This window comes from Micropterus dolomieu, linkage group LG18 (genome assembly GCF_021292245.1).
Source record: "Micropterus dolomieu isolate WLL.071019.BEF.003 ecotype Adirondacks linkage group LG18, ASM2129224v1, whole genome shotgun sequence".
Classification (NCBI taxonomy): domain Eukaryota; kingdom Metazoa; phylum Chordata; class Actinopteri; order Centrarchiformes; family Centrarchidae; genus Micropterus; species Micropterus dolomieu.
Window position 1 is genome coordinate 34,366,612 of NC_060167.1, and position 24,674 is coordinate 34,391,285.

The following is a 24,674-nucleotide window of genomic DNA, read 5'->3' on the forward strand; positions in this document are numbered from 1 at the left end:
CTATGAATGCTTTCAAGGTAAGACTAGTGCTTTAAAGGTTCAGTGTGTAATATTTCTGAGGATCTAAGTCCTTACATAATGAACCGTTATTATTACCTTAGAATGGTTTCTAAGGTAATAATAACATAACGGTTAAGGTTAGAAATTTAATTTTTATCTACATAACCGTGGGTCCCCCCTTCCATGGACGTCACCACGTTGCATTGTCATGTTTCTACAGTAGCTGAAAACGGATAAAGAGCGCTACAGAGCATGTTTCGTCACTATGTTCATCTTGTTCTACTTCTGGTATAATTCTGGCAGTGTAGACACTCATCACTACGCTGAATACGTACGTTTGATGTAGAAGAAGAAGTAATAACATACAGTCAGGGTTGGCAAATAAGTTTAGCATCAGAGCAATTTTTTTAAACTATTAGATGATGGGTGAGAATATAAGCTGTAATATTTGAAGTCATTGTTATGGTGTTTGGTTAGCTCAGTTGGTGCTGAACTTCACCTTGAAGGCTGTGTGTTCAATTCAACTCCAAGTAAAGCATCACAGCAAACAAGCTTCTCACGCTTTTATTTTGCAGGCAAATCTACAAAGAGGAAGTGATTATGTGAGTTACTGTTGCTGTCATGACTGAGATCTATTTCAGCACCGCTATCAAAGTATTTATTTATTTATATTTTTTGCCGCTATCAAAGCACCATAATCTGACCACGGGCCAGATATTATTAATAGTGGTAGATGGGAGAGTTGGTTGCAAATCACAACTTCAACACTAGATGCCACTAAATCTTAAACACTTAACCTTTAAGTGGAAAAAAGTAAGTGCCAGTACTCCCCCTATTGACATGTTGGTGAGTGTATCTGCTGGTATCAAAGTGAAAGTATTACTATTATTTCTGGAGTTCTAAAGTGAATGAAATATACGAGGAGATATTATAACATAAATATATTTTACTAAGGGGACAACCATTTCAAATCAGAAAATTGATTAATTATTAAAATGATTGTAAGGTTAATGTAACGTTACTTAGACTAGCTGCCAGAGCCAGTGACCTCCTTGGGGCCTTAAGCAAAATTCTGCTATGCGGCCCTCTTACTGTCGTTTGCAGTGAGAACACAACCGATCCAAGAACCGGAACAAACGTTCATAGCCCCTCTTTTTCATTTGTTCAATTACTATTTAATAGATTTCACTGTTATTGTGTGTGGTGTCCAACATCTGGGAAATATGTTGATCTGACCAAATGTCAATAAGGCATTTCATCTCCTTGCTGCACCAAGTCGACCTGCGACTCATTTTGTATTGTTGTTGTCATGGGGCTGTCCCACGATGCAAAGCGCGACATGCACGCAGGGAGTAGTGACGTAATGGTTGTGAGAAAAGCCCTGCAAGGGTATGTGATTTGGCCCACTTTACAGTAATGCAGTGTGAACACAAAACAACAAGACAAAAAATTTAAAGTGATTTGGAACAAATACTGTGTTCTGAAGCATAGCAAAATGGTCCAGGTGTGAAAGCACCCCAACATGGGCATCACATGTGTAAAAAAGCTTACAGATGTTTATCTGGGAAGTTGATTAGAGTCAGTTTACACCTGGCATTAACATGTGTCTTCGGTGATCCGATCACGAGTGGACAGCTGTAAGTATGTCAGTTTATACTTGGCATTAGAATGTGTCTGCACATGAGTGTCAAGAGACCACTTGTGATTGGATCTCACTTCCTCGCTCTGTATGCAGATAAACATATACATCATTCCAGTTTGCAAAGGTGAAATGCGTACCTGAATTTGACGAGTTTACTGTTTATCAGACACTGGAAAAAACGATCACTGGAGGGGAGTGTTTCTGGGGGCTGGGCCTCTCTCATTCCTAAAAAAAAAAAAAAAACTAGGGGTTGGAATATTTAGGCACCTTTTGATTGGAGTCAATTTTGATTTCTATTCAGATGGCTCTGAACTAAGCTCTCAGTCCGGACAGAGTCAGCTAGAGTTAATAGCATCACTCGCTCCACGGCTAGCAGCTACTTTAGCAACAAGTAAAGCTATCTGCCCATCAGGAATCTCCATAAACCACCTAGAGTTGAAGCAGAGCAGCCGGAGGACATCAGACAGTCAGTTTGATGTGTACTGTATCCGTGAGAAACCTTTTTGCCTGTTGTTGCTATTGTGGCTTCTTGTTGTTTCACACTTTACTTCCACTCACGCAGAGGAAATCAGCCCAGGATACATTTGCCTACACACTGCTAAAATAATGTGACCACCTCCGAATGTGTTCTGAGGGATCCGATCTCACTGCTTCCTCAGTGCATTTGAGGCACATTCACACCTGTACTTAGAGCTGTCCACTTGTGATTCCATCACCCAAGACGCACATGCAGAGGTGCTGGGAGCTTCTGCCAAAGATACAGATTTATATGCACCCACATACACATGACACTTACTCTTACATATATATATATATATATATATATATATATATATAAATAAATGTTTTCTCTGTCACTGTTTCCATGGCATTGACCTCATCCACCCTTTTTTCTATCTCCCTCTATGTATCTTTCCGTCTCTCCTTTAATGTTCTTTCTTTAATGATATTCCTCTCACACCCTTGGTAGTGATTTTCCATAGCTATATGTTTCATCATATAACATTCTGTAGCCTACGTCCAAAAAGGGTTCAAGTTTCATAAAAAAAAGTGTGATGTAGTCATTCAGTTGTTGTCAGATATACACATTTATGAATATTGTACACTTGGAATGATATTCATGATGTTTCAGTGACAGAATAAAAGTGAGTGGGATGTAAGATATGGCATTTATGTATGCATTCCTATAAAAATGCAATAGAAACAAGAGCACACTCAAAGAGACATACCTTCACAGATTTCGGACAATTCTGCAGCAGTGCCGTTGTTTATCAGTAAATAAAACTGTTATGGATATGCATTTTTTCAAGTGTCTTTTGTAGGAGATTTCCTGACAAAGTTGCATTAGATTTTCTACCGAAATAGCAACTGACTGTGTCTCTGCTCAGCTGCCAATATGGAAGTCTCAAATGCCAGAATCTCCCACCAGCTATGATGCAGTTTTGGAGTTCTGGAATCTAATCAACTGATCCTTTTAACCTCCTCCCAACATCATTACCTCAGCTGAAGAGAGATCCAGGCTTTTTTTAAGAGACAGATGAAGTATATTTGTCAGTAAAAACATTGTACCCATCTACTGAGCATCAGTGACATTGGTGAAGTGAGGTGTCTGCCCAGAGCTCAAAAGATACTAAAAAACAACACCCACCCCAGCCACAGCCTGTTCACTCTGCTGCCGTCCGTCAAGCAATACAGAAGGATCTGCTGGCATACCACCAGACATTTCCTCAGACTGTGACACTCCTCAACTCATCCTCTACTCTGCACCACAAATAAATGAAATGGAACCTTATTATGCTGGTTTTGCATATTACAATACCACTATCTCATACTGTAGTGAACAAGCCAGTGTGGATTTGATAATTTTATATCAAATAAATTTGGAGATCCCAAATTCTGTTTGTCTCTCCCTGAGAGAAAGGGGGGGGGTTGAGATATCCACTAGAAGCCCAGAAGTACCCCAAAGGAGGGGGTGAAAGGTTTGCTCCACTCCCAGGTGCTGCTTGGGTAGTTTCAGCCATAAAACCTACCTCCTCCGGTGAAGTTGAGATTACAGAGTCTATGCATGACAATATTAACATTACACAGAGACTAACTTCAACCTGAGCCAGGCTGTGAGGACCTCAGTGACAATAAAGGTGTCACCCTGACACTTCCCAGAGACTAATTTCAGCTGTAACCAGCCTATCAGAACCCTTTTCAATAAAGGTCAAGAGACGTTAACTGCCCCGACACAGGGTAGCCATGGCAACCGTGCCCCCCTTTGCTAATTATTCCAAACACGAATTCCTTTGTGTGGACAAATGAATATTGTCTCCTTATAACTTGCCTATTACCTTGTTTAATTAAATAATCTTTGTTAAGTTACTTAGTAGTTCTCGCCACTTCAATTTGAGTAGTTCTATTACCATGTTCTTAAGACTGTTAACTAATGCTTTATCCCCAACACTTTCTGACACTTTCTTTAGAAATGATATGATACAGAAATATTATCCAGTGCTAAATAATTAATTTCCCCTGCTCCTGAGCAAATGATTGTTTTAAAGAAATAATCAGTTATCTCAGTCTCCTCTCATAGGACCAGAGCTCCTCCCAGAGGACAATAGAAGTATTATATGTAATGCGTCTCCCGCGGTTTAATATATCACTCTGTATTTTATTGTGTAAATGATGCCATGTTCGTGTAACTTGCTTATATAAGTAAGAATGTGTAACAGCCAATATTATCCAGAAATTGTTGAGTTAAGTTTCTTTCATTCTGAAATCCTGAAAATGTGTTTAACTGGTAACTGTTCTAATCATTACAACGATTGAGAACTGTTTCCTTTCCTTTTTATCAAATGCTTAAAACTAAGAACGGCATAACTGTTGGCATTTAAGGTTTGATTGTGGGAAGGTATTTGATTGTAAGTACATGAAGTAAGTGAAGTACACGCAAATAGACTTTAAATTAGACAGTACGATTAAGGGACAGCCTCTCTCAGGAGACCGGAAATAAAGTCTCAGGGGAACAAAGCCCTCCTCCTGAGACACGCCCTAGACAACAAAACAGGGCCACACGCGGCGCTCTCTCTCTTGTTCTCTGGTCTCTTCGTTCTTGCTCTCTGCTCTACATGCTTACGGAGCGTGCCCCGTCTCCCAGCAACGCCCTAAGAAGTCCAGCCCTGCTTGCCGCGAAGATTTCTTTGTTCTTTTCAAGCCACAAACGCGGCGAGCCGCGACTTCTTTTTTCTGCTTCTTCCTCTGCTTTTCCCTTGTTTCCAGCAACTTACTTGCTTTATGTTTTCTTTGTTTTGTTTGATAAAGTTATCAGACCGTTTCAGTCGCGCAACTTTGAATTCAAGAACGACCAAGTTCTTTTAAGCTTTATAGTAGTCGAGTGAACTTATACTGCTCCCACCAAAGTTCGGACCCAGCCACGTGCTTGCGTTGCACTAGCAGCTACCCAAAGGACATCAAAACCCACAACTAAACCCAGCTAACAGCCTACCACTGCAAGTTTTCTTCGAACCAAGCCGAAGGGCGGAGCTCCGGAGCAATTCCCTGGCAGAGAAAGCCACCGGCCGACGGCCATCTCAACCGAGAACGCACGAAACTCAGCCAGCGTGAAGCCGGCCGAACACCAACCGGCTGGAGAAACAACAAGCAGTAAGGCTAAAACACCCTACATTCTGTGGTTGAGTTGATGTCCAATAGTCTTTTAATCCGTTAGTTTAATCCTAGCCAAATTTCAGAATCAGAATCAGTTCTGAAATTTGGCTAGGATTAAACTAACGGATTAAAAGACTATTGGACATCAACTCAACCACAGAATGTAGCGTGTTTCCTTACTACCTATTTATTATCATATAACTTGCGTTTATTGGTTCGCTTCTTAATCTTTTCCACAATAGACCACTAAATTCACATTTAACTCCATTTTCATTGATGACATCCTGTTTGTTTAATCATTGTTGTTGTATGTCTTTGATATATTTACTCTACTCTACTATATTTAGCTTATCTCACTTTATATCCACCTTTAGTTATTTAATAAATTTCACTGTAATCACAGGAACTGTGTGTGTGTGTATTGTTTGACTCCAGGTCACTGTAACGGAGGATTTACGCCTTCGATATGAGATTGACTCATTGACTTTATATAAATGATTAAGCAATTACTACTAACTGATCACTAGGAATATGTAATATGAATTGTGTAATTGTTAAACCCATAATGTTACCTAGGGAGTCCGGAGACCATGGGCGAACTGAATTTCCGGTGGTGCCCTTAACGAGCATTTATGAATTAATATTTTGAATATTAATATTCACAATTTGTATTAAAAGTAAAGTAGGTATGCTACAATAATGTAATTCTTATTTTATATATAGTTTTTAGGATTATTCTATTCTAATTTTACATATTTGCATTTATGTTCTGTGTGTAGCATGAAGGGTGACTACAACTTTAACATCATTGTGCAGCCCTGCGTTCTAGAATGACAAACCTTGAAAGCCTTCCTGTTTACAGATCTGCTGTCTTCATTTGCTCTTGCTGCCGTTTGCTGCAACAGTTCCTCTGCTTATTTTACATTAAAATCCTTTCAGTGGTTGAAGGGGCATTATCTCATGAGAAGACAGCAACAAGTAGTGTTGAGTTCATGAACAGCAGTACAACACAGCAAAAAGTATTAGTAAGAATCAACCCAACCAACGCTCCACCCTCTCAGCCCAAATTAGGTTATTTCTAGCTCAAGACAGCAAAAATATAAATGTAGCTGTATATAAGTCCATGTGCACCAGTACTATCCTACTACAGAAAATCCATGGAATCCACGACTATATTTACATATATTCAGTGTTACTGATAAATGGTTGACCATCTCCTTATTTCAGTTTCATTGGCAAATTCAAGGGCTGATGGAGTGTAGCATCAGGTTAAACACTCACATTTGTATAACACTGCTCTAAAATACACTTGCTTCAAGTCGTTTGTGACAATACGACAGCACAAAGAAGAGCTTGACTTTTTAAACTGGTGTAAAAACAAATTTGATGTACTTGTACTTTACTTGAGTATTTCCATTTCATGTAGGGGTGTGGAAAATAATTAATTCATAGATGCATAGAGATGCGGACCTGGACAATTCTGAATTGATTCACAAATGTCAATGATCGATTATCTAAAGGTTAATTGATAACAAAATGTTGTTGCAGACTGCGGTCTGGAAACTGAACAGGAAAGCCAACAGGTACTCAAATTAATAAAAAATGCCATTTTTCACAGTGCCTGGTGCTCAGTACAAGATTACAATAATCAACTTACAAGACAAGACACAAACATTTAACTATACAAGATCAGACAAAAGAGCAGATTTATTAATGTGGTTTGGCTGGAGCATTGTAAAGTGCATAGTTCAACCTGTATCTGACTTTATACTAATAACAGCAGCATCAGAAATGAAAATAACAACAACAGAGTTCAGTAGTTATGTTATGTTGCTATGTCAAGTTAGCTACATTTATAGGTAGTAACGTTAAATAGCTGCATGTCATTTTTACCTACTTGGTTGGATCATTACAAATAATTGGCTTTAAAAGTACTCACACAGTGAGAAAAAATACATCTTGATCCTATTCGTTTTGCCATCCCATCATAGCCCTTATAATTGTAATGAGGTGCCCATAGATTCCCACCCCTAGAGGTGATGCTTCATGATATCAAATCGATGACATGATTGACAGGATAATCGTAATTTTCTGTTCCACTATATTTGTCTGAATGTTAAATAGGTGGTAATATGCTCATTTTCAGGTTCAAACTCCTATTTATGGGTTGTACCAGAACAGGTTTACATGGTTTCATTTTCAAAAAACACCATATATTTTTTCATACTGCACATTGCTGCAGCTCCTCTTTTCACCCTGTGTGTGAAGGCTTCGTTTTAGCTATGGAGTGATACATCTTGTCTCTAAATGTTGGGAGTTGCACATGCGCAGTTCCTAGTTAAGGACTACTAGCCAATCAGAAACAGAGAAGGCGGGCCAATGAGAAGCCGGTATCATTTCAGCTGTACATGTTGCCGACCAGCTTGGCAACATAGACTGGAGCAAGAGTTTCAGAGTGGTGAGTTATTAATCTGTAACAAAAGTATCTTTCATCCATAAAGTTTTAACTGAGCTCAGTCTCTACATCACAGGAACAACTTTATTGACTGCCTGGAGGGTAGCTAGTGTTTGGAAGGGAGAGGAGAGGTGTGTGCTGGGGCTCAGTGTTTTTCCACCGGTGTTTTTGAGGGCGTGTCGGACTAGCCGCTTGGCGAGCGTTATATGACGCACGTTTTGCTTTCATCCCTGTGATGTCACAGGGATGAAAGGGAGACAGCTGGACTTTTCGCGGTTTTCAGAATGAGTACAAAGCAGGGGTGAGGCAAAACGCAAGACACAGAGCAGAGATTCAGTTCAGGGAATTTTAATCCAAACAAATACCAGGTTCTTAGGCTTACAGACAGTAGACTGGAACATCCAAATTGACAGAAGGGTTGTACAGCAACAGGCAGACAGAACACTCTTCCAAACAACATAACTGAGTGTAAACACACTACAATGACCGGACTGAACAGAAAAACATATATATATATATATATATATATATATATATGTGTGTGTGTGTACATTTTTTTTTTCATGTATACACAGGGACTAACGAGCAGGGCGGGAGCAACACAGATGAAAAGGATCAAGGCTAACGAGGCAGGAGACAGCAGGGGGGAACAGAGAGGCAGGCAGAATGATTACTGGGGGAACAGACATAAACTAAAACACAGAACTAAACCAAAGATACAAGACAGGAAAGATGCTAAGAGAGCAAAACAGAACATGCAAATGAACCATGGAGCAAACAAGGCTAAATAGAGAACACGAGACAAGGAACAAACCAAAAAAGAGAAAACATGGACCAACTACTAAACTACTGAAGTCTAAACTAAACAGGACAGCAACAGGGAATCTAACGCACGGTATAAGCAAACAAAACAAACAGGGACCGAACTAATAACACAGAATAAGGACAAGATAACAACACAGATAAATAACAAAAACAAAAACAGATTAACACAGGATGATAATAACCAAACTGACAACAAAAACAGCAGAGCTCACAATAAACACAGATTGGACACAGGGCAACAGACAAGACAGAAACCCAAAACACAACAAACCAAAATAACAGATAATCAACTGACCAAAAACAACTAAAACATGGCCGACAGGCAGAATGTGACAGGACTACAAACGAGCTGTTTTCAGGCAGTACAGAGCAGAGTTTTCTGTGGGAGATGGGATCTCCCTTTGGGCTGGACTTTGGGCTTTTTCACTTTGCAAACCTATTAAATGCACAAAAAAGGTATATAACTCAATAAAGGAGAGGGGGAAAAGCCAAAAAGCATAATACTACCTCTTTAAGTTACTATTTGGTAATTTTGTCTCTGAGAAACTGAAGGATTGATTGGCCTACTGTAAAACAGTTATTGGACCCAAATACAGGGCAATAGTGGGAGTTAAATTCAGTTTGCAAGGTTTATTTAACCACAAAGTCCAACCGAAGGCAGTATTCCATATAAGTAACAGAAATCCAGAAACACAGCAGGATAATCCTGTGTTCCAAACAAAGAGCATGGACAGAACACTCAACTAAAGATCAATCAGACAGAGACTGAACAGACATGAGGGCTCTATATACTGACACAAACGAACAGGTAGGGGGGAATCTCCAGGTGCAACACATTAAGGAAAATCGGGCACAACAGGAAAGAAAGCTAGACACAGACTACAGACACAGACAAACTTCAAACAGGAAACAGGCAGACGCACAGACCAAAACAGAAAAAACAGACCCTGATATATAATATACTGTATATATAAAAGTGACAGAGGACATTAAACCCAATTAGTACTTTTCCTTTTAAGACTTTTAAGTACATTTTACTGATAATAGTTAAGGATCTAAATGCTTCTTCCACCACTGTTTACTGTACAGCTCTTTCATTTAAATAACATATTGTCATATCATATTGTACTGTACTGTGTCACATGAAGGGACTAAAAACTTTGTTATATTATACAACCTCGTGCTGTACATCGACAAATAAACAACCTTGTACCTTTGTATAAAGTTTTTTTATTTCAAATTTGTTAAACTTTTTTTCTCTTTAATCTTCTTGACTTGCAGTACTTGCTTTATCTTTCTTTATATGTTCTACTTACAACAACACACAATACATATGCCAGTGACAGTGTAGTTATCTATTACCATTTCATTAGCCTTTACAAAAACCACTAGAGCAGTACTAACTCTGCTCTGCTAACTAGCCACATGTAGTTACTTTTCACCAGAGCCAAAGTCCTTATTCCACTTCCTGGCTAACTACAGTTTCATCATAATCTCTCATTTTGTCTTTGTCTTATTGTTCTTTCTGAGAAAGTTAAACATGTTCCTGGACTTTAATATCCCTATTCTAAAATAAATGAATGGAATTTGTGATCTTAACTCTTCCATATCATTGATGTGCATTCTCTTCGAATGTGATTCTTCCTGATTGTTTAGCTTTAATCTCTGCTGTCTAAAAACGTCACCGTTCATTCCTCTCTGTCCTACTTGTATTACAGCCACGTCTGAACTAGCCTCAGCAACTCCACTTGACTCAACTCACTGACACTCAGCCCATTCTGTCCAGCTGGTGATGTTTAACCCTTGATTGTCTATGTTTTATGGGAATTGTGTGTTGTGATAAACCCCCAAAGCAGAAATATTAAATTAACAATATATTGCATATATTACAAAAAACTTTTCCTGTCTAGACAAACTGAACGCACTGCATGAGAAGATTTTATTTTATGTAGCATGTCACAAAAGGCACCATGGGACACATCCTGGCTTCATCATAATGACATTTTGGAATGTTCTGTTTACCACATAAATGGAAATGCTTTGCTTTTTTTTCATAATGTTTATTCTGTGTGCAATGTTCAACTGAAACTCAGATGACTTGGCAGTGCACACTATCATTTGTTTTCAGAGGACATGAGATTATTCTGAAATGTAAATTTTCGCTGGGGTATCCTTCTAAAGCAAATTTAGCTGCACATCAAATTGTATCTTTCTGTTGATGAGACCTTGTTGCATTTCCTGTCTTCCTCAGGTATGTATGGGCCCGACGAGGGCTGGGCGTCAGCCTACACAGAATGCAGAGAGAGAAACCAGTCACCAATCAACATTGTGGACCAGGATACCAAAGTATCCGCAGACTTTCAGGAACTGACACTGGAGGGCTTTGATACGGAATCTTCTAATAAGACATCTATGAAGAACACTGGCAAAACAGGTAAATCCACTCAGACAGTCGCATAAGTACTGACGTTGAGGGCAGGCTGTGAGTCCGTGGCGCTGATCATCGTTGTACTGTATGTCTGTATGCCCGTGTGTATGGGAGACTGGGTATGGTTGTAACATGTAAGATGTAACGACACCAATTCCACCAATTAGAAATAAGAAAGGAGGTGATCATTTCAGTATTTACCTACTTCCTATCCGATCAGGCATGGTGGTTATCAAGTCTGCAAACAGTTACATTCAGAATATACAGAGAAAAAAATTATTTTGAGATCAGATTATTAAAATTTTTTTAATAATAATGATAAAATAGTTTGACTTATATTAGATTGAAATGTAGTTTCTTAGGCAACATGTGATGCATTTTTTCCTTTCTAATTTCAAACCCCTATGCTAAAACAGCTAGCTAAACAATGACTGACAGGGGTGGGGTGGGTTGTAAAACTTCTTTAAAAAGTGCTATACATTCAACTATGGACTTTCTTGATTTTAAGATTTTACAGAGTGCCCTTCGCAGTCTGGGCCCACCAAACTTGCACTCCAGGGTTACTAGCATTCATTTGTCTGCACTGTGACCAGTACTTCCCATTCACATGTTGTTCACATGTTGGCGTGTGCATCGGCACTCGATCTTTTCCATACTCGGTCTCCGCCTGTGGAGAGGGCAGAAAAAGTCCCAGTACGCCATAGAGTAAAATATAGAAGTGCTTGTACTGCATACCGGTGAGTACTGGCCCACTTCAGGCACTGACTGTGACTCTGACTAAGCATATACACGCACCTCTTTTTTGTTAGACCTAAGGATGTACAAAGATGTTGTTTAATTAAGTACATTTTAGTAGTGTTTATTTAGTATACTGTTAAGTAAATTTATTCTATAGATAAATTTACATACACATACTGTACATCCATGCGAGTCATCAGACAGTCACAGTTAGAGAGAAACATGGTTCTTTCATATCACTACCTGATTTTGAAGCATATCACGTGGTGTGGCATCTATTTTTGCTTCTTTTGTCTTATTGATAACAACTTACCTCATGTTACATGCTACGCTGCTGGTGTGGTATAACAATATAACACTTCCTAGACTGTAGAAAATGTTGCCAGTGAACATTATCAACGCAGCAATAACATTTCCTTCAAATCACATTTGGCAAAATTATTTAGTAGTCTGTAAACATAAACTTAGGGCATACATAGTTGATTGCTGAGATGTGGAACATGGCAGCATAACTAAAAAGTACTCCCTGGTTCAATTTTACTGAACTTACCATAGTTGTGTGCTCAAAGTTGTCTTCTGCAATGAAGGATTATGGCTTCTGTAGAACACCTAGAACACCTTTTATTTTTGTTGGCCAACTTTTGTATTGAAACTGAGTATTTTTTGTTTGCTTGCTGGGATCCAGAAGAGGAGGTTTTTGTTGAGATATGAACTCCTGTAGAGATCTGAACTGAGATAAGGACTCAGTCGTTGGTGGTTGAACTATGGATTTTGTATTGCACACCTACTGTTATAATACACCGTGGTGAATATTGTGTTTCTTGTCGTCTGTCGGCAGCCTACCTAATGATATTAAATGATATTATTTCATGCAATAACTTGACTCTCAAATGATCATTCTGTGAAAATATTATAATGTGATGTATACGATATTATAATGTTCTTCTCCTCCACTGCTCATCAAGCAACCCATTTAATTCTGTATTTTTCCAGTCTGCTTCCTTCTTATCATGTCTGACATATAGGCATATATTATATATATTATTATTATTATATACAGTGATAATAATAATATTGATCGTGCATCTTCAATTGAAATACCCGGTTGTTAAGTAAGTCTTGTACTGAAAGACAACGGTTCTTTTCTGCATGTAAAGATGCATGTAAAGTTTTTGTGTAAATAAACTGAACATTGAATTACAACCTTATTTACAGTAAATTAAGTGTCATTCCTTCATTTAGCACATACATTTTTAAAAGTGGCAGATAAAATTTATTAGTGGCAGTGAAAAAAAGTTATTTTCAGACCCTGGTACAATGTTATCATAACTGATAGAAATGACGGGGAAAACACTTAAAAAAAGATCCACGGGGTAATAAACCTGAATTATTGTTTGAGATCTTTTTTTAATCATGTTTCACTTGTTATTGAGCATCACATTTACCAAAATTAAGATATTGATATGTGGTCATAAACTCCAAATCAGCCAGTCATGTCATGTCAGTCAGTCATTTTTCAAAGATATTTTGCCAGTTGTTTATGACGGTAACTATACTTTTTAACTATATATTGCTGCCCATGACAGGCCATAGTGCTAAGAAAGTGAAAAGCTGAAGAGTGACACCTCTAATAATCCCAGCTCATATTGGCAGTTGGTCCCCCACTCGTGATTACAAAACAAGACAGGTGCAATATGCAGCAAGTCATTTATGATGAAAATTACACATCCCATTTTCATTCAGACATGGTGCACCCGTATTAGTACAAGTGCCATGGCAGGTGTCACTGCCTGTAGGATTCAGCACTGGGCCATCTGCATTCGGCTTTCTTGGCATCTTGAGGAACCCTCTTGTCAGCCACAGGTATTTTTCACAATTCCAGGTTGTCACTAAGATGGATGATCCTTTCCCCTCAGTGGAGAAATGGAGTTGAAAGGCTTTTGAGATGCAGAAGCCTCAGGTGGTTGGCATTGCTGTTGACAGCACTTTGACTGCAGCCCAGAGCACAGCTCTGACACAGTGTTCAGTACTAGAATGTTTTACATCACAGAGTTAGCTCAATCAAGGATGTGTGAGCCATATGTGATGACACATTGCCAATGTGTAGGTTTACTGTAGTTTCACTGAGCAGATTTTGTTATGCAAACTATATGCTATTAGCCTTAATGTACTGTGACCCCGGGAGCACAATGCACTGCAGCTTAAGAAAACACATATAATTGGCAAAACACAAATTAAGAAAATATCTTTCCCAATTTAACAACACAGTCACAACACAACACACATTTAGGAAAAGTGCTGCAAATACAGAAAACACAACCAAATACATAACTGCGCTGTGAATACGAAAAACAAAATAAAACAGAAAAGCACTACAAATACACAAAAGACAACCAAATACAGAAACATGCTTCAAATACAAAAAACTCGAGCTAACACAGTAATGCACTGCAAATATACAAAACACAAACAAATACAGAAATGTGCTTCAATTACACAAAACGTAAGCTAAGCTAATACTGAAATGCACAGCAAATACACAAAAAACAACTGGATACAGAAAAATGCTGCAAATACACAAAACACAACCAAATACAGAAACACACAACCCAATACCGAGACGTGGTGCAATTACACACAAAACACAACTAAATACATAAATGTGCTGTGAATACAAAAAACAAGCTAACACAGAAATGCGCTGCAAATACACTAAACACAACCAAATACAGAAATGTGCTGCAAATACACAAAAAACAACTGGATACAGAAACATGCTGCAAATACATAAAACACAACTAAATACAGAAATGCGCTGTAAATGCACAAAACACAAGCTAATGTAGAAACTCACTGCAGGTAGCATAGATGACACACCGGCTGGTTTGGCCTGGAATGGACCGACCGTTCAGGAAGACTCCTGATGACCAGTCCGTCCTTGGCTACATTGCGATTGCTATTGCATGTTGATGGATCAAACACTGATTAAATGCATGAAAAATGTGTTTGTCTTCACCAGCGTAATGCTCAGGAAAGAAACAGTGTGACATGCTCATCCTGAAATAAGCTGTCAGTCATCTCCAAATGCTTCTGAGCTGCATTACAGCACATTCTGTAACAGTCACACAGTGCAGCTCCTCGCTAACTGTCATGGCCTCTCTTTCAAGTTCTCACTGTGTGTCTCACTGTCAGTGTCAACTTTAAATCTGCTCTCATGACAGGACAGAAAACTGTGCTACCAGAAGAGTATAGTGTATCAATAGGGTTTATGATGAGTAGTATATTTTGGCAAACGAAATTTTGAAAGAAAGATATCAGTCACTTGATTGTAAGATATTAAATTCTAAAAAATAAAAAAATGTCAAATACATTAAAGCTGGCATCAAATGTCTAGTCAGATTCATCATATTGATGAATAATTGTTTTATAAATTATTGATTTAAATAAAAATAAAAAATTTATTGCTGCTAGCCCATGTGAGAGTAGCGTCGTCAGACCCACTTATACTGTGTGTTCAGCAGCATATGGAGGCTGTCAAGCAATAACCTGTTGGATAGGGGACAATTCACAATACATGTACTGCAACAATGCATTCATTCTGAATTATCCCCTCTCAAATAGTATTATAGTAGCCTGTTTGAACATCCTACTGTAGCAGTAGCCTACAGCCTACCTTTATTGTGAACTGTCCCCATACATAATTGCACATGCATTTGAATATATTATTTTCATGATACAATTTGTAATATTTGCTTATTGAATTGTTGAAAATGTATTCACCATCACATGATTACACACTATTTCTGATGACAAAATGTGTTTAAATTGTACAACACAGAATTCAGAAAAATTTTAACAGAAAACACAGAATCTGGCAAAAAATTAAACGGAATTTTGTATTTTATAGGGCCCTTTCCATGGTTTCATCGCCCATTATGTGAATGTAGCATAACTGTAACTCCAAGAGGAGGTAGGAACTTTAGCAATAAAAATGTCGAAGAGGAGCGGAGAAGGTGACGAACATTAACAGGCAAAAATTAGTGCGTTGTGTTGATGACGATGGGCGCTCAGCGACACTGGTGGTTTCGAGGGGTCAACCACACCCCTGAAAAAAATCCTTAGGGGAAGCACTGGGACCCGGTACCCAACCCAGCTCCAGGACCGGTATCTACTCCTGCGAGGGGTTTCGCGATCAAATGCTGTCATCCATTCATTCATACAGTGTAGGCCAATAATAAGTTGCAGTGCTTTTCTTGATCACTATTTGTTCTGTGGCTATGGGTATACCGTGTATGCTACTTTGCATTGATTTGTTACTGATACTGGCTGAAGCTGTTTTGGTTGTTTGAGAGCAGGAGACAACAGACTGTGGCTTGCTTATGAGAACAACAATGTGGATGCAGTTGGTAAAAACAGGGATGTACGGTCAGGAGTTGTTACTGTGGCCACCTGATTCACTAGGTTTACAGAAGCAGAAGATGTAGGCAAGGATGTTGAATAATTTAAAAAACCCGATGCTGAAAGGGAGGCTAGCAGCACCAGACTGGCAGTGGCTGGTGGCAAATCATGGCATAGTGGTAGCTTGTGTCAATGTGTGTTAGGTTGATGTCCCAGCATGATGTGCAGTCATGTGGCCAGATACATTGTTAAAGACAACATTCTGCATCATTTATGTGGATGTCCAGTGAGCGTTGATGGTAAAATTCCCCCTAGTGCATGCTATATTGATAGAGAAAGTGGAGTTATCCTGCTTGCAGAACCATGCTGGCAGTACCTACATGTACCAGGATGCATTGCGCCTAAGCTTCTGACACCATGATACACCCAGTGAGCCACTACAGCTCTGAGCAAGCTAGCTGCTGGCTCAACACGTTCTCACTGAAGACGTCCTATACGGACCCCTGGTCAAGACCCCTTGGTGTCACTTTTGAACGCACTGGGTACTACTTTTTTGAACGGTTAGGCTCTGGTGAGAGCCCCAGCACAAGGTTATATCTGGTCACTACATGTAGCACATGCATACCTGGTGACTGTAGCACTGTTGGGTTGCTCCCTGCTGTTCTGGAGTAGGTTATTTCTTTCTTTGCCTTGTAAAAATGCTGTCTGAAGAGACTCCTGCCCTCTGCTCTTCCTTGCTGCCACTGTGGGTGAATGGATCTGCCTTGAAGGGCCAATATTGGAGAAATTAAACTTGTGAAATTGTGGCTCTGGAACTCCATCCACAGTGGGACTCTGATAAAGGAGTTGACACAGAGGCAGGGAAGTAAATTCACAAACCTAATGATTTAACCACCAACTACATCATGCCTCTGCTCAGACCATCCGAAAGCTGTAGTGTTCATCTGTATTCTCATTGATACCTTCTTTCTTACACATCGTTATATATATAGGATATTATATGCCAAATGTTCTGGGAAAACACCCTAGAATGCTTGCTATTTATAAAGCCTTGTATTTAGTAGTTCCTTAACGCTCAGGCTGTCTTATACAGTTATCACAGTCAAATGTCAACTAACTGTCAAAACAGTTCCACAGAGGAAACAGTGAGCAAAATTAAAATTATGGCTCATGCAGCTGTTTATGATTCCCTGTGGTTCAAGGCATGTGGTGTCAAAGAGCTAATTTGCATTCTAGTTGAGAAGTGAGGGTGACAAAAATAGTAATTTTACCTCTGTAGTCTACCGCTGCCTCGATTGGTAAGTTTGTGTTATTGTGTGACTTTGGTGTTTTTAACCCTTTAATTGGGTTGGGATTGGTGGGAATTACATTCACAGATTGATTTTTTATAAACAAATTCTTATTGATTTTACTGATTATCATGAGAGCTTGACAGCTTCGTCAAAAACATTACATAACGTTGAATTAAATGGTGTTCCGTTGGGAGACCTTACTTAACGGTGAGAAAAGTATAAATCCAGTAATACAGAAGGGGACATGATAATATAGATAGTAACATAATGTTAATAAGTAAGATTATTATTTTTTTAGGGAGTAATAACTAACTAGTAATATATTACAATTTCTGATTAACTTGCCCTACACTGATTATGACTATTGACTGCGATAATAATCATAATATCTGGTGGAAAAGAGTATTCCCATTTCATGACACTTTATACCTCCACTCTACTTCTACATTTTAGAGGGAAATATTGTGCTCTTTACTCCACTATATACATTTTCCAGCTATAGTTGCTTTTCAGAAATGTATTTACATTCGAATCACATGATCAGTTGATACTTCTTCCACTACTGAAAATAATACACTGTGGTAGTAAAATGTATACAACGTTGTGATTTTAAAGTGAGAGAGATGATGCCCAGGACCATTCCATCACTTACAAAAGGGCTGTATGGGACATGTGGTTTCCCAGATTGCAGTTCAATTCAGTTTTATTTATATAGCACCAATTCACAACAGCAGTTATCTCAGAGATTAGATTAACCATGGGGAAACTACTCCAGTCTGTCAGAAGTGAAAAAGTACAGTATGTTACTACTCCAGAAGTTAGAGTAAATTTATCACTATTCTTTTTAAAAACTAGTGAAAAGTGACATATTTGGCTTTAGCATCCTTAAACATTTAAAGCATTTAACAAGTCAACCCCTGACTTTATGGTTGCTCTGATAGTAAACATTATCACAGTGTGGCCATTAAAGTTCAGAAGGGTTGAAGAAGAAAGTATCCCTCCGTGCTTGCAAATTCCCTTAGCAGTCTTGTTGCTGTACCCGTTTATGTTGTCAGTTTTGGAAGCAAATGTCCTGTCCACCTCTAAGTCACTGCATTAGGAGCGGGTGGCAGCATGTAGCTGAAAAGTGAGGCATCCGTTTGTCTGAGTGCAGGTAGCTCAATCAAGCGTGGCGAACACATTGTGTGTTGTCATCCCCTGTGGGAGTGGACCAACCAGCTGACCTTCGGGTAGAGGATCTCCAGCACTGGCACCCTCTAGCATAAACAGCAAGATGACAGTGAGAGACACAGATAGAGCGAGAGAAGATGTCATCATTGCAGTCAATATGAAATATTCCCTGATGCCTTTGAGCAGAGTGTCTCCAGGGATTTAGGAACTCAAACCCCCTTGAGGCCACCCAGGCTATTCGGAGAGAAAAAAATAAGTGATGGTGATGATGGCCACCTGCAAAATAAGAAACACAGCAGAGCAAATTTAAATGAATTTGAGATACCACAGCATGTAGAGAGCCGTGTAAAAATGCTAACAAAAACAACAGCTGTGAAACAAAATGGTGCTCAGCTTCTGCTCTTCCACCGCTACATAATGCATGGCAAGTAAGACAAATGTCCGGGCATTTTTGCCACAAATTATGTATGGATTCTGCACTGTTTCTGAATGACAAATGATCCGTGGAGGGATCACCTGGTGGAGATGCTGCTAAATGCTGTGATGGAGCTGTGAAGGCAAGCAGGACGGGGCTGGATAATCCCCCCACCTCCTGCAAAGACATCACTGCAGTTTTCTTCAGCGTGTAACTTTAACTACTTAAATTTGAATGTGGAGATAACAACAGAAGTTCAAAATGGGTTTTGGCAAAAATGCGTTTTGTGATCCTGGCATACATACATACCCAACATCAACTACAGCAGTTTCATGTACTGAAATATGACTATACCAACCAGCCTGTAAAGAAGAATATCTGCAACTCCATCAATCTAAAAATAAAATAACTGAAATATATCATTGGGTTATAGACTATTCAGGACAGCTCTATTTGAAATTTACCTTGTGCGTTCACGCACAGTTAGTGGGAGTTTTGATGTCATTTTAAGGACCTGTATATGATTAAAGTTATGACATTACATTTCCTCAGAAGTGAGGTCCAGTCATTATTTGATTGGATATTTTTCTGACATTGAATATATTGGACAATTAAGTATTATTATACTGGAAACACCATTGTGGTGCTATTTGTGTTGTCCTTATCCCTTCATCGCATGCTTTAATTTAACTATATATTGATCATACTGTATCATTACTGACTGGCAGATTGTGGCCAGCTGGGTGCAGGCTAGTCTGTTTCCTCAGTTCAGCTATTCGTTGCTGGTTGGAAAATGGCCTTCCAAGTGTGTGGCTTTTGCCATGCAGCTATGGAGATGGCCATCACGAAAGCTCCCCTGCCTGGGGGTGGCACATTTTTTGGAGGATATTGAAAACCCATGCAGTACTGTTACTAAACTCCCTCTGGAAGAGCCCGTTCATTGAGCCAGGAGGTGGAGAAATCTGCATGTGATGCGATAGCAGCTCTTCCTCCACCTGCCCAGTTGAGGGAAGACAGACACGTCTATAAAGAGAACAAGAAATGCCGACGGCCTTTCAGACAGATTGGGTAAAATCAAGGCTCAGCGTTCTGTCTGGCACAGTCCCAGAGCTACATGACCCAACTCCCATGATTGGCTGCCTTCATATCAAGATCAAGATCAATTTTATTTTCCCCTAAGGGAAATGTGTCTTGGGCATCAGTGCTGCACAAGGCTGAAATAACAATAAGTAACAAATATGGACTTCACAATCATACACATCATACAGCCTGTACCATACATTTACAGTTTATTACTCAAGCATCTGAGACACTACCTCTATCAGTAATTGATGACTAAATAAGTAAAACCTGAATGATACTAAAACCACTGAATGATTCTGTCCAATTGCACTTGAGCTCATAAAATAATGAACAATAGAACGAACAATAAAATAACTACAGCCGCAAATTCTAAAAATATAATAACTCATTTAAGATCAAGATTGTTATGGAATAGCAATCACAATCAATATTAAACTTTATTTCATAATACTAACAATAAAATGCTAGAAGTGCTTCAAGACAGCTTGTTTTGTTTATTAAGGAGAGCTATGGAAGTAGGGATGAAGGACAGATCCAATCTGGTTTCTGTAAAAATCATTCCACAGAAACTGCATCACTTCAGTCAGCTGACTCTAAGCAATACACAGATTGGGTTCTCTTGGACCTTTCATCTGCTTTTGATACTGTTGATCATAATATTATGATAAATAGACTCCATGATCTGGTTGGGATGTCTGGAACAGTTATAAAATTGTTCTCATCCTACCTTTTTGGTAGGAAGTTTTAGTGTTTATGTAAATCAGATCATGTCTGAAACTGCAGGGTTGTTGTGTGGGGTACCTCAGTGTTGGGACCCATCCTGTTCCTTTTGTATATATTTCCTCTTGGACAGATAATTACTCAATTCACTGACATATTTTACCATCTGTATGTTGATGACATTCAACTGTTCTGCTCGTTTAAGGAAACTGAGTTCCTTAATTTGTCTTCTTTAATTAAGTGCTTGACTAGTATCAAGCAGTGGTTATGTGACAACTTCCTGCTTCTGAACTCAGAGAAAACAGAAACACTAATTATCGCCTCTGAAAGTAGAATCCCTCAGATTAAACAGCATATTGGTGACTTAGGCTCGTCTCGCCGAGCCTTAGGAGCTTAGGTGTTGTTTTTGATTCAGCAATGTCCTTGGAGTACCACACTAAACAATTAGTCAGAAACTGTTTTTTCCAACTGAGGAATATTTCCAAATTAAGAACACTGGTGTCAAAGGGTGAGTTGGAGATGATCATTCATGCTTTTATTTCAGCCTGGAGCTTAACCGTCTCCATGATACAGCTTCATACTCCAACCCGTAGTCTGAGGTCATCAGGTCAGAAGTTGTTAGTGGTTCCCCACACTTATTTTAAAACCAGGGGGGATTGATAATTTCAAGCATTGGCACCTAGCCTGTGGAATGCATTGCCTCCCTTTCTACATTGTCTTAATTCTGTCGATTCGTTTAAAAAGCAACTGAAGACGCTGCTATTCCAGCAGGCTTTTAGTTAGACGAGGGTTTTTAATGGCTTTTGTTCTGTTTTCCATATGTATTTAAATTTTTCTTATGCATTGCATTTTACTATGTTGTATAGTTTTACATTTTATTGTGAAGCACACAAACATGTTAAACATTTTAATAAAAATGCTGCCTTTCAAGATGTTGAACACCAAATAAATTTTGGAATCCATCTAGAGAGGGGAATAGTTCACTTCCCTCGATTTAGAAGATACATACTTCCATGTCTTCTGCCCAGACCACAGACTGCAGAGCACTTTTCAGGGGCAGGCCTATTAATTCAAGGTCCTCCCATTTGGCCTCTCTTGTCACCGAAGGTTTTTACCAAGGTGGTGGTGCTCTATCCCCCCTATAAATGTCCGGCTTGAAGATCCTTTTTTACTTAGATGACTAGCTGATCTGTGTCCCAAATCGCAGTCAGGTTGTGCAGGACATGAGGGTCATCAATCACATACAAACCTTATGGTTCAAGGTGAATTATAAAAAAGAGCAGCAGACCGTAGACGATCCACCAGCCAGATCAACTGGACCAGGTAGCATGGTGGGTACGGTGATCGCACAGAGGAGAAGAAAGAGAGCTGGGATAGGAGCTATATTGGCCCAACTTGTACTTAATGACGCTACTAAAGGTTCGGTCTGGACAAAGTGGGACTGTTAGAGCAAGACTCCAGCAAGATGAGATGATGCTTGGTGCTCAAACACAGTCAAGATGGACAGACTTTGTAGATGAAACAAGATGAAAACATTTTATCATCTTGTTCCTGCTTTTTACATTCTCTCCAGACACAATTTCAAAAAATGCACTGCAGAATGTTCAGGGTGTATGTAAATAACTATGTATTGTTTTATTTTTTATAGGTTGTCAGGTATGCAGGATAAGTGCTTGATGATGGATGGATGGAATAGTTCATTTGGGAGTGTAGATTCAACTTTCTTCCAGCCTACAGTACTCAACTTTAAAAGATCACTGCTCTGACATACAGAATGTGCAGCCACAGACTCCATTCAAGCTTCATGTGCTCAAAAGATGTTGATCTTTCAAAGTTTTAATTTGTGTGTCCCATGATTACCTGGAGTGAGTAGAGGCTTTGGGAAATCAGAAAAAAAAATGTCTAAATTGCTGTGTTGTGCAGATTCATCTCCATAAGCATAGGGATAAAAATGTAGCCACAAGACCTCTCTCTCTCAAACTGCCAACATCTTGCTTAATTGAGGTTTATTATTTAAGATTTAAAACTTAGCAAATACGAGCAGCCAAACAATCAGACAGGTTAAAAACAAACCCCGAGGTCAGCGCAAATCCGGTGGCAAAGAAATCTGAATGCTCATGTTTCTTGCTCTAACAAACTTAATTTTTTAGAAAGTGCTGAACAATGCTATAAAAAGAAGACTCAATTTGTAATAAACTATCCTTTAAGTCGTAATATACTATCCTTTAGAGTTCATGTTGAGGTATGGTAACACAGTTACTATTTTACCTGTGCAGTTTCATGTTCTGTGTGCAAAGTGGGCCTCTTTGCATGTTATCAGGTGTATGTAACTTTGGCCACATTGATGAAATGATGAACCGGGTCACTCTCTTTACTCAGGTGCTTCCTCTGTAAATGAGACAGAACTGTCTGATGAGGTATGGGAAGGAGGCAGATGCATTGGTTAATGGAACACAGGGATCTTTCAAAGACATTTCTGGATGTGAAAATAATGCCCCCTTTTAGTGCTCTCTATATTTCAGCATGATGTGATGGAATAAAAAAAGGGCGGTTTGCACTGGCTGAAGAGAACGATTTGCTTGCCAAATTAGCCCTTCATTTGAGAACTTGCCTTAGAGGCTGTTGGAAAATGCCAGAAATGGTGTAAACAGATATCTACCTGTAGCACCTCAAAAAAAAAACCTCAAAAAAAACAAAAATCATCCTTTTGTCTGTATCTGTCTTTTCTGATCTTAAAGAGATTCCGTGCTGTGTCCTCATATGTTTCGATTGTCTTTTCAAATGTTTTGATATTTGCTTTCATATCAAAAAGAGACATTTTTCTGTTGTATATCTTTTGAGAGGACTAATTACTATTAAGTATGTTGAACAAGATATTCTGTATGACCACTCACTATTTCTCACGCTGTCTCTGTTTTTCTCTGTCCTTCTGTCTTTCTTCTAGTGGCCATTATCTTGAAGGACGATTACTTTGTTCGGGGAGCAGGCCTACCAGGGAGGTTTAAGGCAGAAAAAGTGGAGTTTCATTGGGGTCCGAGCAACGGATCTGAAGGCTCTGAACACAGCATCAACAGCCGGCGTTACCCTGTGGAGGTAAGCACAATCTACTAAGCCTCAACATACCAAGGAAGAGCCGTCTGACAGCTTGTAGTTTTCTTTGTTATGGTGTAGATATTGACACCTCATGAGAAAGCTTCTGAATGAAGCTCTGGTAGTCTTGTCGGTTATTGGAACCAGAAAATTAAAATGTGCCACAGGGGGATGAATCTGTGTAGAGATGTCATAGGATGACCCCCATGGTTGAGTGTAAAAGGCTGAGATGCCTGTCTATCTGGGCAAATATACCCCAAATGTACCCATTTTTAGAGTTTAAGAACTTCTTCTGGACAATCTCCTTCAAAATTGTCAAGAAGCCATAGACATTACAAGAAGTTAAATTCTTAGTAAACTCTTGTTATTGTGGAAAAAATGGGATTGTATTTTAATAAAGATTTTTTTACTCAATACAGTCAATACATTGAGGGTTTTCACTAGAACCAACATCTAGTGGTCATAAGAGGAACAGCCTGGAACAAAATATGGTTTTGGTCTCTATAGCCAATTTCCCTCTTCATAAAAACTGGGGTGTGAATTTTTATATAACTTCCGCGTTTCAATTATATTAAGGCTTAAAGTTGTAAGATCATTAAGGCCATTGTGTAAGATCAGGTGGGTGCTGTCACAGGTGGCAAGCCACTTTGTGGTTTCAGCAAACTCGCTTCATTCTACACGCCGGCGGGGGTAGCTAGCGAACCAGCTGGCCAGTCATGTTCACAGACCCCTATAGTCCCACAGTCATAGAGACCACTGCAGCCAGC

At 39.1% G+C, this 24,674-nt stretch overlaps 2 protein-coding genes and 1 long non-coding RNA gene across 4 annotated transcripts in view; 2 read left to right on the forward strand and 1 right to left on the reverse strand.

Moving 5' to 3' along the window:
- Positions 1-3,084, reverse strand: part of LOC123987483 — a 44,796-nt gene extending 41,712 nt beyond the window's left edge. Inside the window, exons 1-2 of the long non-coding RNA XR_006829139.1 lie at positions 2,872-3,084; positions 1,780-1,867 (exon numbers count right to left, since the gene is read on the reverse strand). This is a non-coding gene — a long non-coding RNA (uncharacterized LOC123987483). The remainder of the gene's footprint in view (positions 1-1,779; positions 1,868-2,871) is intronic.
- LOC123987480 (receptor-type tyrosine-protein phosphatase gamma-like) overlaps positions 1-24,073 on the forward strand; it is a 323,656-nt gene extending 299,583 nt beyond the window's left edge. Inside the window, exons 1-3 of one of the 2 annotated variants that reach the window (XM_046076428.1) lie at positions 10,677-10,724; positions 10,825-11,007; positions 23,762-24,073. In XM_046076428.1, the coding sequence (XP_045932384.1) occupies positions 10,827-11,007; positions 23,762-23,928 (348 nt within the window). In that variant the 5' untranslated portion in view covers positions 10,677-10,724; positions 10,825-10,826 and the 3' untranslated portion in view covers positions 23,929-24,073. Of the gene's footprint in view, positions 1-10,676; positions 10,725-10,824; positions 11,008-23,761 lie in introns of those variants that run through there. The other variant, XM_046076427.1, reaches the window with a different exon arrangement.
- A 31-nt stretch (positions 24,074-24,104) lies between these two features.
- Positions 24,105-24,674, forward strand: part of LOC123987096 (receptor-type tyrosine-protein phosphatase gamma-like) — a 172,148-nt gene continuing 171,578 nt past the window's right edge. The window contains exon 1 of the mRNA XM_046075711.1: positions 24,105-24,123. Coding sequence (XP_045931667.1) covers positions 24,105-24,123 — 19 coding nt within the window. The remainder of the gene's footprint in view (positions 24,124-24,674) is intronic.